Here is a 13,705-nt window from a genome sequence, read left to right on the forward strand (position 1 = left end):
GCTCTGCTGTAAAGTTGAACTCGTTCTTGATGAAAACATTACATTTATGAAAGTATATTGTTATTCATTGTTATAATAATTGCATTAATTGTATAATACCGCCTAGTACCTTTATATTTATCATATTGTATTATAATTAACTTTTGGTCAACTCAATTTTTCCATAGATCGGTGGACGATGTGAGGTTCATGGTATACCCAACGTATAAATAAACTTAAAATTAATAATAATATTTTGAAAACGTCATTATGTATTAATATATAATAATATACGAATATATAAAAGCTTTAAGTCCGAACAATCAATATTTTTGAATTCGGAACACTAAAATTCGCTAAAATCGTTATTCTCTGTTTAAATATCTAATGTTGTATACTTCAATGTCTATATAATGTATTTTTGGTTCCAGTATGAAATATTTAAGAGGAACTTCGTATTTCATTGGCAATTCCTAAGTACACCTAATGTATTTTAAATATATTTCAACTGCATTGAATAAAATTAATGTCAGATCTTGTATCAAATTGCAAAAGTATCTTAGCGAGCCTTAATTATATTATAAACACTCAAAAAATACCTATAATTATGTTTAAAATTATTTAAATACTTAAATTAAGTATAGAAAATTATAGTTTAGTAGCAGTGTAATATTTCAAGATTTTACGATCAATGTTAATTAGAATATCAACAAAAATCCCTTAAGGTTAAATAACTGTGTTGAATTTAACAATAAACTTTTCAGTGAATAACTGTTTAATGAATCTAGTATTAGATTTTCACACATAAGGTCATAAAAATTAAATGAATTGTATTCTGGATAAGTACATGTTAATTTTCAAATCTACTATTAAAGGTGGCACTATATAATAGTTGTCCTTGCAGTCGGTACATTTTGCGTGAAAATGTGCAACAATTTTCAAAAGGTTTAGCTTTTGTAATTTTACTATTTTTATATTTATTTTAGTTTTTTGACTTCCTGCTTAAATTAAGATTGATATAAAGTATAAACTCTAAATGAATAAATAACATGATCATAGGTACATTTAAAACAATTTTGGCGCAATTCTACTAGTACATTATGAGGGTTAATACGATCAATAAATTTCTATAGACTTATTATATAATATTATAAGTTATAATGCCTGGGTTTACTGGTTTGAACTTGAATCGAAAACCAGTCACAGATTATAATATACACACGTCCATTTAATACCTATGACTATTTTGTTTTAAATGTTTTTTATTTTCGATTTTGTGACCATGATAATCTTACTAAACTGCACATAATATTATTATATTATGTCATTAATATTTTTTTTTGTTTAAATATTTAATACCCACTGTTCAGATGATCTAGATAAATATATCTGATTCGGAAAAAAACACATTATAAATAAATGAGAATTCTGCACTGAAATGTCTATAGATAATTTATAAATATAGAATTAATCAGTTTAGTACGTATATCGAATTCATTTTAAAACAGTATAAACTGAATAATATGGTATTAAGGAGTATTATGCAGTAGTGTGCATGTTTTCGGTTATTTGACAACATAACATAATATGGTCACACAGTTTTGCAATTTTGGCCTACAAGATAAAATAACTGACAATAATTATTTGCATTTATATATATATTAAGTATTACAATATTTTTATAATAATTAATCTTTGTAGGCTAAACATCATGCATTTTAGCCCTCAGGTATGAAATAGTAATTTTAATTCAATAAGTCAGATTTTGGAAGATGATATTTTATTTACACGTAAACAATCATCTTCATCTATAAATACTAACAATATTTATTTTTTGTCATTGATATGGAAAAATTTGTATTTATCTATAACATAATCTAGATATTAACGTTTTATCTCAATCTTAATCTGTGTTTAGATATTTTTTTGTGGAATTTTATGTATTTTATCTAAATATTTTTTTTTGTTATCTGAGTTCAACACAGTTAAATGCATAACAGAATAACACTATAAATAGTTGTTGTTTTGAATGCGTTATTATCCGATTGTGTTTGTAAATTATTGAACCCATATCAAACCTATGTTATTGATCGTAATAATAAGAGTTCAGACTGCAATTATTATCTACCCCTATTGTATGTATATTCTACAAGATCTACTTTAGAACTATTATAAAATACAAAACTATAATGATTATTCCGAATTCTCATAATACCTATTCAACCTTATACTTAATTATGTTTTATCATGATATCCATACTAACCAAATTTCAGATTCAATGTTCCTCCTAACTGTTTGCCTTTCACCAAAGCTAACATTTTAACCCTGAAAATTAAAACAAGGTGCATCATAAGTTATTCTTCCTGGAATTACAAAGCAAAATTTGAATTATAGGCAAATTCATTTTTTATGAATATTTGAAGCTCAAATTACAATAATTGATATTCACACATATAATAACGATTTCTCTACAAAGGATTTTCGTTGCTAGAAACATTCTACTTTTACTTAAATTATTATTTTCTATACATGAATAAATTTTCAAAATATTAGAATTCAATGACCACTGAATCATTTTATACGATGAAAAATTATTCTAAGTAGGGACAGAATAGTTTGTCTATTATATTACTAAGTATATTTTGTTAGATGCATCATTATTTCCTTGCCATAAGTAATTTATTTTTTTGGGAGTTGGTAATACGGTAATTTAAGCAAATTGAAAAAAAAAACAAATTTTATGTTGTAGGTACCTATGTAATAATTATTAAAAATATAACTACACGTAGATGTTATTAATTTATAAGTCATTACTAACGTAGATATAAAACGTAGAAAGATGTGAATTGATCTGATCATAAGTTTCGATGCCCTATCTATGTTTTTTTGAAGCAAATTGGATCTAGTTGGTACTTTTAGGAGTTCAAAGTTCAAAATGCTCAGTGCTTTTTAATATAATTGGAGAAAAAAAAATTAAAATGTATTAAAATTGTTTGATAACCATCTTGGTTATACACTTACTGTCCTCACTTGTATGTATTTGATTAATTAATTTTTTTTTCTTCTATAAATGTCAATAAAAAATTATTTATCCGGTCAAATAGCTTAAAAATGTAAATACGTAAGATTATGGAGTCATAATGACAACGTATCAATTAAATCTTGTAAAAAGAAAAAAATATAAATTTCCATCACCATTATAAATACCATTAGCAATAAATGTTAATTAGCACTAAAGAATTCTCTCCCCTAATTACACTAACGAGTATAATATATCATGCAGTGGTCCGGAGTGCACACTGAGCGAGAAGCCACTCACGATGTCCGCCTATGGAATAGACGAGGGTGACCTGGTGCTGCCATACTATGAAGAATTCAAATGTTCACACAGGGACATATTGGACGACGGGTTCAATTTGGTCTCGGATGGCCTTTACCTCATCAACGAAGACCAGTACGTAACGTTCACGGAATATTGCGTGGGGTATTCACAGGTGACCGACAGCATAGTGGCGTACATATGCGACGCTGACACCGTGTTTATGGACAAACGTGCACGTGCCAGCTCGATTCACTTATTCTATCTGGCGAGTTACGTAGCGTCTGCCGTGTGCTTGGCGCTCACGCTGCTCCTGTACAACACACTGCCCAGCCTCCGAAACACCCAAAACTACTACGTCAAGTGCTACGTGCAACACCAGTTTTTGGCGTGCATCTACGTAATTTACCAAATGAGTATGAAAAGTGAAAAAAAAGACGAGTCGTGCTTTACGTTCGGTATGTCTTACTTACATTGTTATAATTATTTGATTAATTCCTACCACATTTCCACATACCACATACTATAACAATATATCTAAGTCTGTTAAGAATCCAGCTGAATATTATGTGATAAATTGATTTAGGAAAAAATATAATATAAGGACAAAATACGCTATACAGTGAAAACTGTCTAAAGTGGAATCGCACGGGACCAATAAAAAATTCCGCTTTATTCAATAAAACGGACAAATTCCGGATTATTCAATTCAAATAAATACCAAAGAATATTTTTCAAATTATTGTTTTAGATAATATATTTTTAGCTTGTACAGCTACAAACCAATCCCAAATTTCGTTGTTAATAATTTCATTATCATTATGCTTCATTGCTTTTATCATTTTACCGTTTCCTACAAAAATATAAAATAATTTATATTTACGTTTATAAATTATGTACACACTCATACATATTAGGTACATTAATACATTATATGTATAAACATTGTTAAAATATTTCATAAAAATATGAAATTACCTTTTAACCATTCTTCTTTAATTCTATTTTGATTTTTAAGAGTATCGTAGCCTGAGTTTTTCCACAGTTAAATATATCTTGTAATTGTTTCACTGAATGTCCTTTTGTACTAATATCGATCAGTTGATATTTTTCATTTAATGAAAGACACTTATATTTTGGCATTTTAATATTTAATGCGATGAACGGAAGATAAAATAAAATTAAAAGTGTATGTACGACTGTTAGTGTAAGACTGTTTCACAGTTACAAAGAAGAAAATTCGTATCGTTTAAGATGCAATAGTACATAATAATAATGCGATAATGCGATAATGCATTGTATGTACAATGTACATATATTATACGAATATGTACCTATAGAACAATTTTATCTTCTTTATCTATCACTATTTAACGATGTACATAAATTGTACATACGCATATCGGCATATATATATTTTATACCTTATTTTTGTTTTAGATTTGACCCGCGCGTGTCATTTTTCCGGTTTATGCAAGGTTTTTACTTGCATGGGACTTAAAAAATCGTTCCATTTCCGCGTTATGAAGGTTCCGTTTTATTGAGGTTCAGCGTCTATATAACACTATTGGAAAGTGCCGGGACCATAGAAAAATTCCGTATTGGATAATTTTCCGTATTATTCAGGGTCCGCTTTAGACAGTTTTCACTGTACCAATACATACAAGTCGATGTATCCAACAGAAAACATATACATGATTAAAACACCAATCGATGGAATAAAAAATCACGTAAAACTATTTAATTATGTTATTAAAAAAAAAAAAATGAATTATAAATCTATAGTTTATAACTATATCGTCCTTTATATCTATCATTACAATTTCTTTAAAATTATTAATTTTAAACTATTTCTTCCCTTTTTAATAATAACGTATAGTATGGGTATTATAATAGAAATATTAATTTTGTAAAAGAATCAGTGGCGTCATTTGGGGGAGTGGGACACGGTGGGATTTGCCCCTTTCTGATTTTAAAAGCGGCCCGTCGGGTCGGTGCCCAGTTGTTGTCGTTTTACCATTATTATATTTTATTAGCGCAAAAACATGCCTATTTTATAATATTTTCAGAAAATATTTTACTGTGCACTAAGAAATTATTGTCACAATGATACATTTTTACTAATTGATAGTTGGAATATATTTAAATTTAGACGTATGCGGAGACGTACACATTGTATGTGTGGGTATGTATTTATGTATGTTTGTTTGTGTGAGTGTGTTTTGTGAAGGAAAATGAACATAGTAATATTGTTGTATGCACAACAATAATAATAATTTGTATCATAATCTCGTATCATTGGCACTCTAATTAATTATTATTGATAACGAACTTCAGTTAATTCGTGACAGTCGTGTATGATTCAACTATTCTGGATATTGTGTTAATATTTTAGTTGAGTACCTTATTCTACCCAAATTAAAATTTATTTTTTTCGTGACGCGTTCACATTAATTTTTTAATTTGGGCAAAATATGACTTAAAAAAAATAAATGGGTGGTGCGGCTAAAAATATAAAATTACCACAAACTGCTCAATAATCTAATTCAATTACTGATATGTTTAATAAAAAGGGCACCATAGAAAAATGTATGTAGATAATACGTGGTTGCGAACGAAGCGAGCCATTTTTTTTTTACCCATTTGGGCCGGTTAAAACCTTTGCCCCCCTCAATTGAAAATTGAAAGGACGCCACTGAAAAGAATTCTATAATTACCACCTTGATCAGTGAGCAATTATAAAATTTCCATTTAACTTAATATTCAAATAATCAGGAAATTAATGCCGATATTGAAAAGCCGTTTGATAGATTTTACCACTTGCTTGAACATCGAAAAAATTGTCATTGATTAATCTCTTATATCTTGATTACACTCATTTTTAATTAGTAGATCAGAGTTTGTTAATTGCAACAACTTTATTTCTGATATTATTTCGTCGTGTCAGGTGTCCTTCAAAGGGACCACCTCTCACATTTTGTCTTTAATTTACTAATTATTAATGATATTGTTTTAACTTTAAATTATTTTTATATTTTGCTGTTTTCTAATGACGAAACACAATTTAAAACTAAGCTATATTCAATAAAACGCAATATGTACTCTTACAAAATAATTTGGATAGTGATAATACTAACGATTGATGTCATTCTTATAGATTGAATAATAACTTAAATAAATTCTCTCTATTTATTTTTTTGAAAAACATATTCTCATATAACCATCAATTATATATTATCTAATAACTAATACAACTCCTAAAAACTATTTTATTAGAGTAATTTATGATTCAAAACTATAATTTAACTTACATGTGTTTGGAATTAAAAATAATCACTATATACTTTTGACACGTTAAAAGAAGCTGTTATAATTTAATGTTCCTAGTAGGTATAAAATTATGAATATATTTTTTTTTTTCACTATTGGTTTTCATTCATAGTGTATGCTGTCTTATAAGAAATATAGGTAATAATAATGAAAATGTAATTCTATAATGTTTAATTATTAAAATTCGTACATATTCTATTTTTCATCTTCATAAAATATTATATATATTTTTTTCTTTTTTTTATTATCCTATAACTATAATTATTATAAGATTTATCATTAGTAGGTACCAACCATTATTGTCTACTGATTATTGTTACACTACTACCTATATTATAACTATATCATTTTCAGGTCACATTTAATGCAATGTTTTTATAACTTTTAAATATTGTTATTAATGTGTATAATATTACTAAGATTAATAATATTAATTTAAATTATGACTAGGAAGCAAAATAAACCAAAAGTACTCCTATCTCATTTGCACTCATGTACAATAGACCTACCTGATATTTTTATATTTTCATTTAACTCACTGATATTCTAGCTCATGCCCAGGACCTTATTTAAATCCAACTATTTTTTTCAAAAACTGATTTTTCTACGCCCTTATTATATATATTTAACATGTCGCTATCTACTGGTACTTTTTTCGATGAATGGAAAATTAGTGTTATTTACCCTGTACTAGAAACATCATCAGACCTGTCTATAATATCTCCTATTACCAACCAATACCATTTCCTTCTATAAGCAGAGTTGGTACATAATAAATCATCATCAAAATGTACAAACCGACGTAAAATTTTATTGGGAAAAGTATGAAGTCCCGAATTCGGGAAATTAAGCTCTAAATATATCCAAATAAAATATTGGAGAAGGTTTGAAGTGAAAATGTGGGGAGTGAGCAACTTCACTAACTAATTGTCCATGCATCTAAAAACTAAACAACAATAAATATGAATATTGCTGTTATTATCTGACTTATCGGTATACATGTTTTAGCTTCCACATTATATACACTATTAATTATTATTTTATTTGTTTATATATTTTGGATTAATTTAAAGTATAATTTTAGGTTATATTACTTTATTTATATTTCTGTCAACATTATGCTGGTTAAACGTAATGTGCTTCGATATTTACTGGAAGATAAGGTATGTACATTATATTCTTACATAATATAGTAAAAATAATTAGAAAATAATAACATGTATATTTATCTGGTGTTATAAACTTCTAAGCTAAAAATAAGTATTAAGTAGGCAAATAATTATATGAAATATATTATAATACAAGTAAATACAATTATATAAGTATATAATTGCTGATCATGGGCCAAATAAGTTATATGGCAATGTTGCACGTAAATTCGTTCTCAATTGTATTCTTTTTTGGGTTTTTTTTTGGGGTCAGTGGTAATTTCTTTGTTATTTTTAAGTGTTCTCAACCGGTCGATATCCTTTAACATCCAAGTATATATGAAACACGCATACTGCTCGTAGGTAAAAATCAAAATTAAAATCATATAAATGTAAAAGTTAGTAAAAGTATGAATTTATGTTTTATTGTTATATTTTTATCTAAATAAAGAACCGAAATTATTTATTTAATACTGTGCAACAAAACAAAAATAAATAAAAATAATAAAATTTATCAAATTATGAAATCAATATACTAGTTTTAATTGCAATCAGGAAAATAATAGGTACCTAGGTAGCAATAAGCAAAATTGAAATCAAAATCAAAATATTGTATTTTGAATTCTTAATCTGACTTATCTATATAATATTATACCTATTATTACCTAATGCATTATACCAGTGTCTTGAATACCATATTATAATATAAGGTAGTGCTGCTATAATCTAATAGTACAAATAATAACTGTTCATATAACTTCATATAATATTTCCAACACATTTTTAATTTAGGTACAACATTTCAACAAACAGAAATACATCAACATCAGTACGTACCATTATGTACTATTTTTACTGTTGTGGACTTCCAAGTATTTTCGTATGTACTGGTTTTTTTTTGGAATATTCACAAGATGAATGGCTACGGAGTTTAGCACCCAATTTTAAAGAGGATGTTTGCTTTTACTACAGTAAGTTCACACAATTTTTTTAAAATAAATTAATTTCAAAATTTTTATTTTTTTCAGATTTAAATATTGTAAATATAATTTAATCATAGGCAGTACCATGATTTTACTTCTGGTACATCACATTAAATCACACATTTAGTTCAAAATATACATACATTCCTAGAGTCAGATAGGCCAATCGAGCATTCGAGAATGTCTCGAATTGCTGCAAACATTTTGGGCTGGTAGGATAATATGGCCGCAATGCCGTATTACAATTTTAATGACAGCTATAATATATTATACTATATAAACAAATGTGATAAAGACATTATTATTTATTAATATTAATATGTGGGTCGTATATGGGCTATGGGCCACCATAAAATATTATGGGCTGGTAGAAAAATATTTTTCGAAGAGCCGAGACTACCCAATCCGCCCTTGTACATTCCTATACGGCTATACTTATCCCACACAGCATTTTAATATTTCCCCAGTATGGTAAAAATATTTTCAGGAAAACAATATAGTTGTCATAAAATATGAAAAAGTTGCGTAAATTATAAGGAAATATTTTATTTATATTTTTTTGCCATGAAGTAAACATTTCAAAAATATTTTGTAAAAAGCATTGACAAAACATTTTCATAGAAACATTATAAAAATATTAATTCAATATTTTTGTGCAACCATATAGTCCAATATTTTGTTATTATGAGTATAAAATATTTATACAATATTATTAGTCAAATGTTCATAATTCAAGCACTAAAAAATATTCACTAAATATTATCATTTCTCAAATGCTGTGTGGGATATCACACTCACATACACACACACATATAATATAATAATATATTCTATATATTTCATTCAATTTTTCTACTTGGTATTTTCATTTTATTTTATTTTTATATGCAGCTAGTTTATTAAATTGTTATTCATTATTAGCTATAATATTTAAAATAGATGCATGATTGTTTTTACAGAAGTTACAGCTTCGGCCCTAAAAGCCATCACGTAGTAGACAATGATCTCAATGTTGTAAATTTATGACCAAATGATCATGATGCAATTATATTTTCTAAAATATCATGTCTTGTAGGACTTCATTCAATAGCACAGGCTCTGCACCCTGCACCTGTAGGACCGTCTATGTTTGTAATGGACTGGAATATTGTATATTTAATAAAAACCATAAGATTTATACCTTAAAAACGTGTAAAATTCGATGGCTAAAAGGCCAAAGTTTATATCACAAACACTAAATTTATCAGGCGAGCATTTTTAAGATTTTAAATGATTCTACACATTCTATTTTTTTAAATAATTCGTGTTGTAGATATTTGTTTTTCGGTGTTATTTATCGGTGGTAATTATTTATTTGTAAAATATTCTGTAGATTACATATATGTTAAATTTAATCTCTTAAAATTTTTTTTAAACTTGATTATGTTTCTTAGAATTTAAATGGGACTTATAATAAGTGGCCACTATAATATATCTATGGTGGCTTGGTGTGGTGAGGTCCGTAGGTAGACCTAACAGCGAAAATGCTCCGAGTGTACATATCGGCCGGTGTTGCTATCTCCCAGATGGGTGATCACTCGGGATTTTCGGCTATAAATCCTTGCCATACATACAAACGTGTTCCAACCAACCCTCTAATTAATTAATAATATAAATACTTTAAAATGTACTTAAGACTATTTTTTTATATATACAAAATAAATATGTATATAAATTTATTGTAAAAAGGTCAAAAAAATATAGAATTTTTTATTCAATATGAAATATAAAAAAGTGGATTTTTTTACCGGATTTTTTTGTCGAGTAAAACCCTTCTTTAATGTTATTTTATGCCAGTTAAATATATCACATTTTTAAAAGTGAGAAATATAAATATACGCCATACATAATAATACATAATCCTAGTTATAATTTGTGTACAATAAAATTTATCGACAAATGCTAGAAGGAAAATTATTTTATTTTATTAATTTTTTAGTACATGTGTAATAATAACAAATGCGAATTAAAAATTAGAAAACTTTAAAGAAAATGTATAATTTACTCATCAAAATATAAAACAAAAACTAAATATTGTTGGCAAATAAAAATAATAAAAAATAATATTTTACTCATAATAATAAAATATGTTTATTAAAAAAAAAAATAATAATACTGTAAGATATCAAACCAAATTTGAAATATGTTTCTTAATTGTAATGACAATATTAACCAACTAAAATAAAATAAGGAACTCATAAGTCTGTACACAACTACACACAACATGCCAGGATTGTCACAAAAATTAAAATAATATCATGACGTAAAATCAGAGGCGTAACGGCATAAATTAAAACAAGGTTAGGTTAGGAAAAATCTAAAGTATCTAAGGTACTGAGATATTTCAAATCCAAAATTAAACATTGTCGACTACCCAACCTAAAATCGTTTTTAGGGTCAAACCAAAAAAATTGGCATCGTCGGACTCATCGGTAGAAACATTTACATAGTCTAAAATGTAGACTAGATCTATAACGGCTTTAAGTTAATTATTGTAAGGGATGGGGGGGTCAATCGATATCCCAAATCTCTAAAATATTTGTAAACCGAGATATTTCAACTCCAAAATACAAAATTATCGACTATCCAACCTAAACAACTTTCGATATTGTAATTTGTTTATTTTTGTAATATTGTTTTCAACGGTAGTTATACATTTTTTTATAATTACGGTTTAAGAGGGGCCGTGGCCGCTAGTGCCCCCCCCTCTTCCCTGAGCCACCACTGCAGTGGGGCTAAACTAAAATTTTGGCATAGGTCGTGACATTAAGTGGCTCATCCAAAACCACCATTAAACCAACGGAGTAGGGGGATATAACTACCTGCAGAGACACTGGCATTGACACTTAGCCTTTACTAATAATTCCAGGTGAATGCAAATGTGATTCCTTCCTCAAAAATAGTCCAAATCAAAAAACCAATAAAACTTATTTTATAGACACTAAGACACGTTATTGAGCGTGAACATTTTATATGCACGCAGTGACGAACATTTGAATGTCTCTATTCAAGTATTTTTAATTATTCTCAGAATTTAATCAAATTTTTAAAAATAAAATGCTCTTTTAAATTATTTTCCATCCATACCTTAAGCCAATTTTCTGTTCTTGTGAACAGTAAATACTATACCACTGCACGATAATGCATTGAGATGTAAGACTGGAGTCACTTAACTTTTAAACTAGAAATAAAAATAAAAGTTCATTATGATTTTTAATATTTAAACTTCTTAACTATCCCTTAAAAAAATGCAGCTGGTAGTTATTTTATTAAAACAAACCTTTGTTGACTTAATCGTTCAGTCCGTTCTCTACAAGGTATCTATACAATCTAGTATAAATGACTTGTTTCAAATGTTTTGCTTAAAGATAATAATTGATGGTATGATAATAAGTTTAATATTAATATGTGACAATACGGCATTACTTATATAAGTTTTTATCTATTTACCTACACAAAACATAAATACATACACCACCAATAAGTAGTTTAACATATTATTTTTCAAAGAAAAGTAGGTATTAAAATATTAATTTAATTTCGATTAAAAATATTTGATACTCATATATTTTATTTGCAACAGTAAATTTTTACATTATTTTCTTATTTTTATGGTTGTGAAAAAAAGTTTTTGTTGGAATCATAAAGGGGGGAAAATAATAATCGACGGTATTATAGGTGTTTGTATAAAGTTTCACATTTTGTGATATAACTTTGAATGAATATCGGTGCCATTAATTTTCTATATTGAAATTGTACCTATATTGCATGGTCATTAATATAGAATTATTAATTTATATTTAATATTTTTCCAGGTATGTATGGCTGGGGAAATGTAGTTTTCATCATGTTACCAGTGTTTGTTATGCTGACTGCCAATATAATTATGTTCTTGCTAACTGCTATTTACTGTTCAAGAATTAAATCTCAACTCAATAAATTCAGACGAACAGATTCAAGGACAGAATGTTTTCTTGTTTACAAAGAGATGTAAGAATACAGTAGGGTACTATCAATACACATTGGGTACATACCTAATATAGTAATATAGTCTGTTTAATACTTTTGGTACATACATATTCATTATTTAAACATAAGTAAATATTAAAAAAATTAATTTCTGTGAGGAAAATAAAAATATAAGGGTCTAAAAATATGATAATGAAAAATCCATATTTTTGACTTGTACCATAATACAAAGTATCATATAGATAATATTACTAATTAATCTAAAAGTTTCATAAATTTAAAGTATGTAGTTTCCGTATTCTCTGTTAATTAATATAAATATTCAAAACAATTTTTGATTTATTGGTCAAAAAATATTTAAAATCATTTCATTTTACTTGACGTAACTTTTAATTTTAATTTTTGACAGATTTGTAATGAGCACCAAACTATTTGTGATTATGGAATTTCCATATTTGTCTATGCTACCAATTTTCTTACAACATGATTGGTTCAAGTGGTACATTATCATTCTTTCTGCAGCTAATAGTCTACAAGGAGTATTTATATTTCTTATACTTGTGGCCAAATGCAAAGTTATTATGGACTTAAGGAATAAGTTTAGATGTTCAATGGATCACAGTGAGCCGACACAAATTAACAATATATCTGGATCGTCATAAAAGTGGCACTGGGCAGTGCTCATAAATTGTTATAATGATTTCTAAATGCAACATTAATATAGAATGTAAATATTATTATATCATATATTAAGACTCTAGAACCTAGAACATAAAAAAATCATTATTTTTGTGCCTTTAAATATTACGTTTTGATGTTTGTGGTTTTTATGAAAATAAAATAATATTTTATAATAAAAAATATGATTTATACAATTTTATATCAAGTATGTTATATTTTACTCAGATAATTTATCTTAAGTCTAAACACATAGTAT

The 13,705-nt window shown here is 27.1% G+C and overlaps 2 protein-coding genes across 2 annotated transcripts in view; both read left to right on the plus strand.

Annotated features, from left to right (window-relative positions):
• LOC100575574 (probable G-protein coupled receptor Mth-like 12) overlaps positions 1 to 13,586 on the plus strand; it is a 15,257-nt gene extending 1,671 nt beyond the window's left edge. The window contains exons 2-6 of the mRNA XM_008190391.3: positions 3,264 to 3,757; positions 7,714 to 7,792; positions 8,570 to 8,748; positions 12,615 to 12,789; positions 13,178 to 13,586. Of these exons, the coding sequence (XP_008188613.2) occupies positions 3,264 to 3,757; positions 7,714 to 7,792; positions 8,570 to 8,748; positions 12,615 to 12,789; positions 13,178 to 13,430 (1,180 nt within the window). The 3' untranslated portion in view covers positions 13,431 to 13,586. The remainder of the gene's footprint in view (positions 1 to 3,263; positions 3,758 to 7,713; positions 7,793 to 8,569; positions 8,749 to 12,614; positions 12,790 to 13,177) is intronic.
• LOC115034408 (G-protein coupled receptor Mth2-like) overlaps positions 1 to 13,705 on the plus strand; it is a 161,282-nt gene that overhangs the window by 120,777 nt on the left and 26,800 nt on the right. The gene's annotated exons all lie outside the window — the stretch shown is intronic.

This window comes from Acyrthosiphon pisum, chromosome X, assembly GCF_005508785.2.
Source record: "Acyrthosiphon pisum isolate AL4f chromosome X, pea_aphid_22Mar2018_4r6ur, whole genome shotgun sequence".
NCBI lineage: Eukaryota > Metazoa > Arthropoda > Insecta > Hemiptera > Aphididae > Acyrthosiphon > Acyrthosiphon pisum.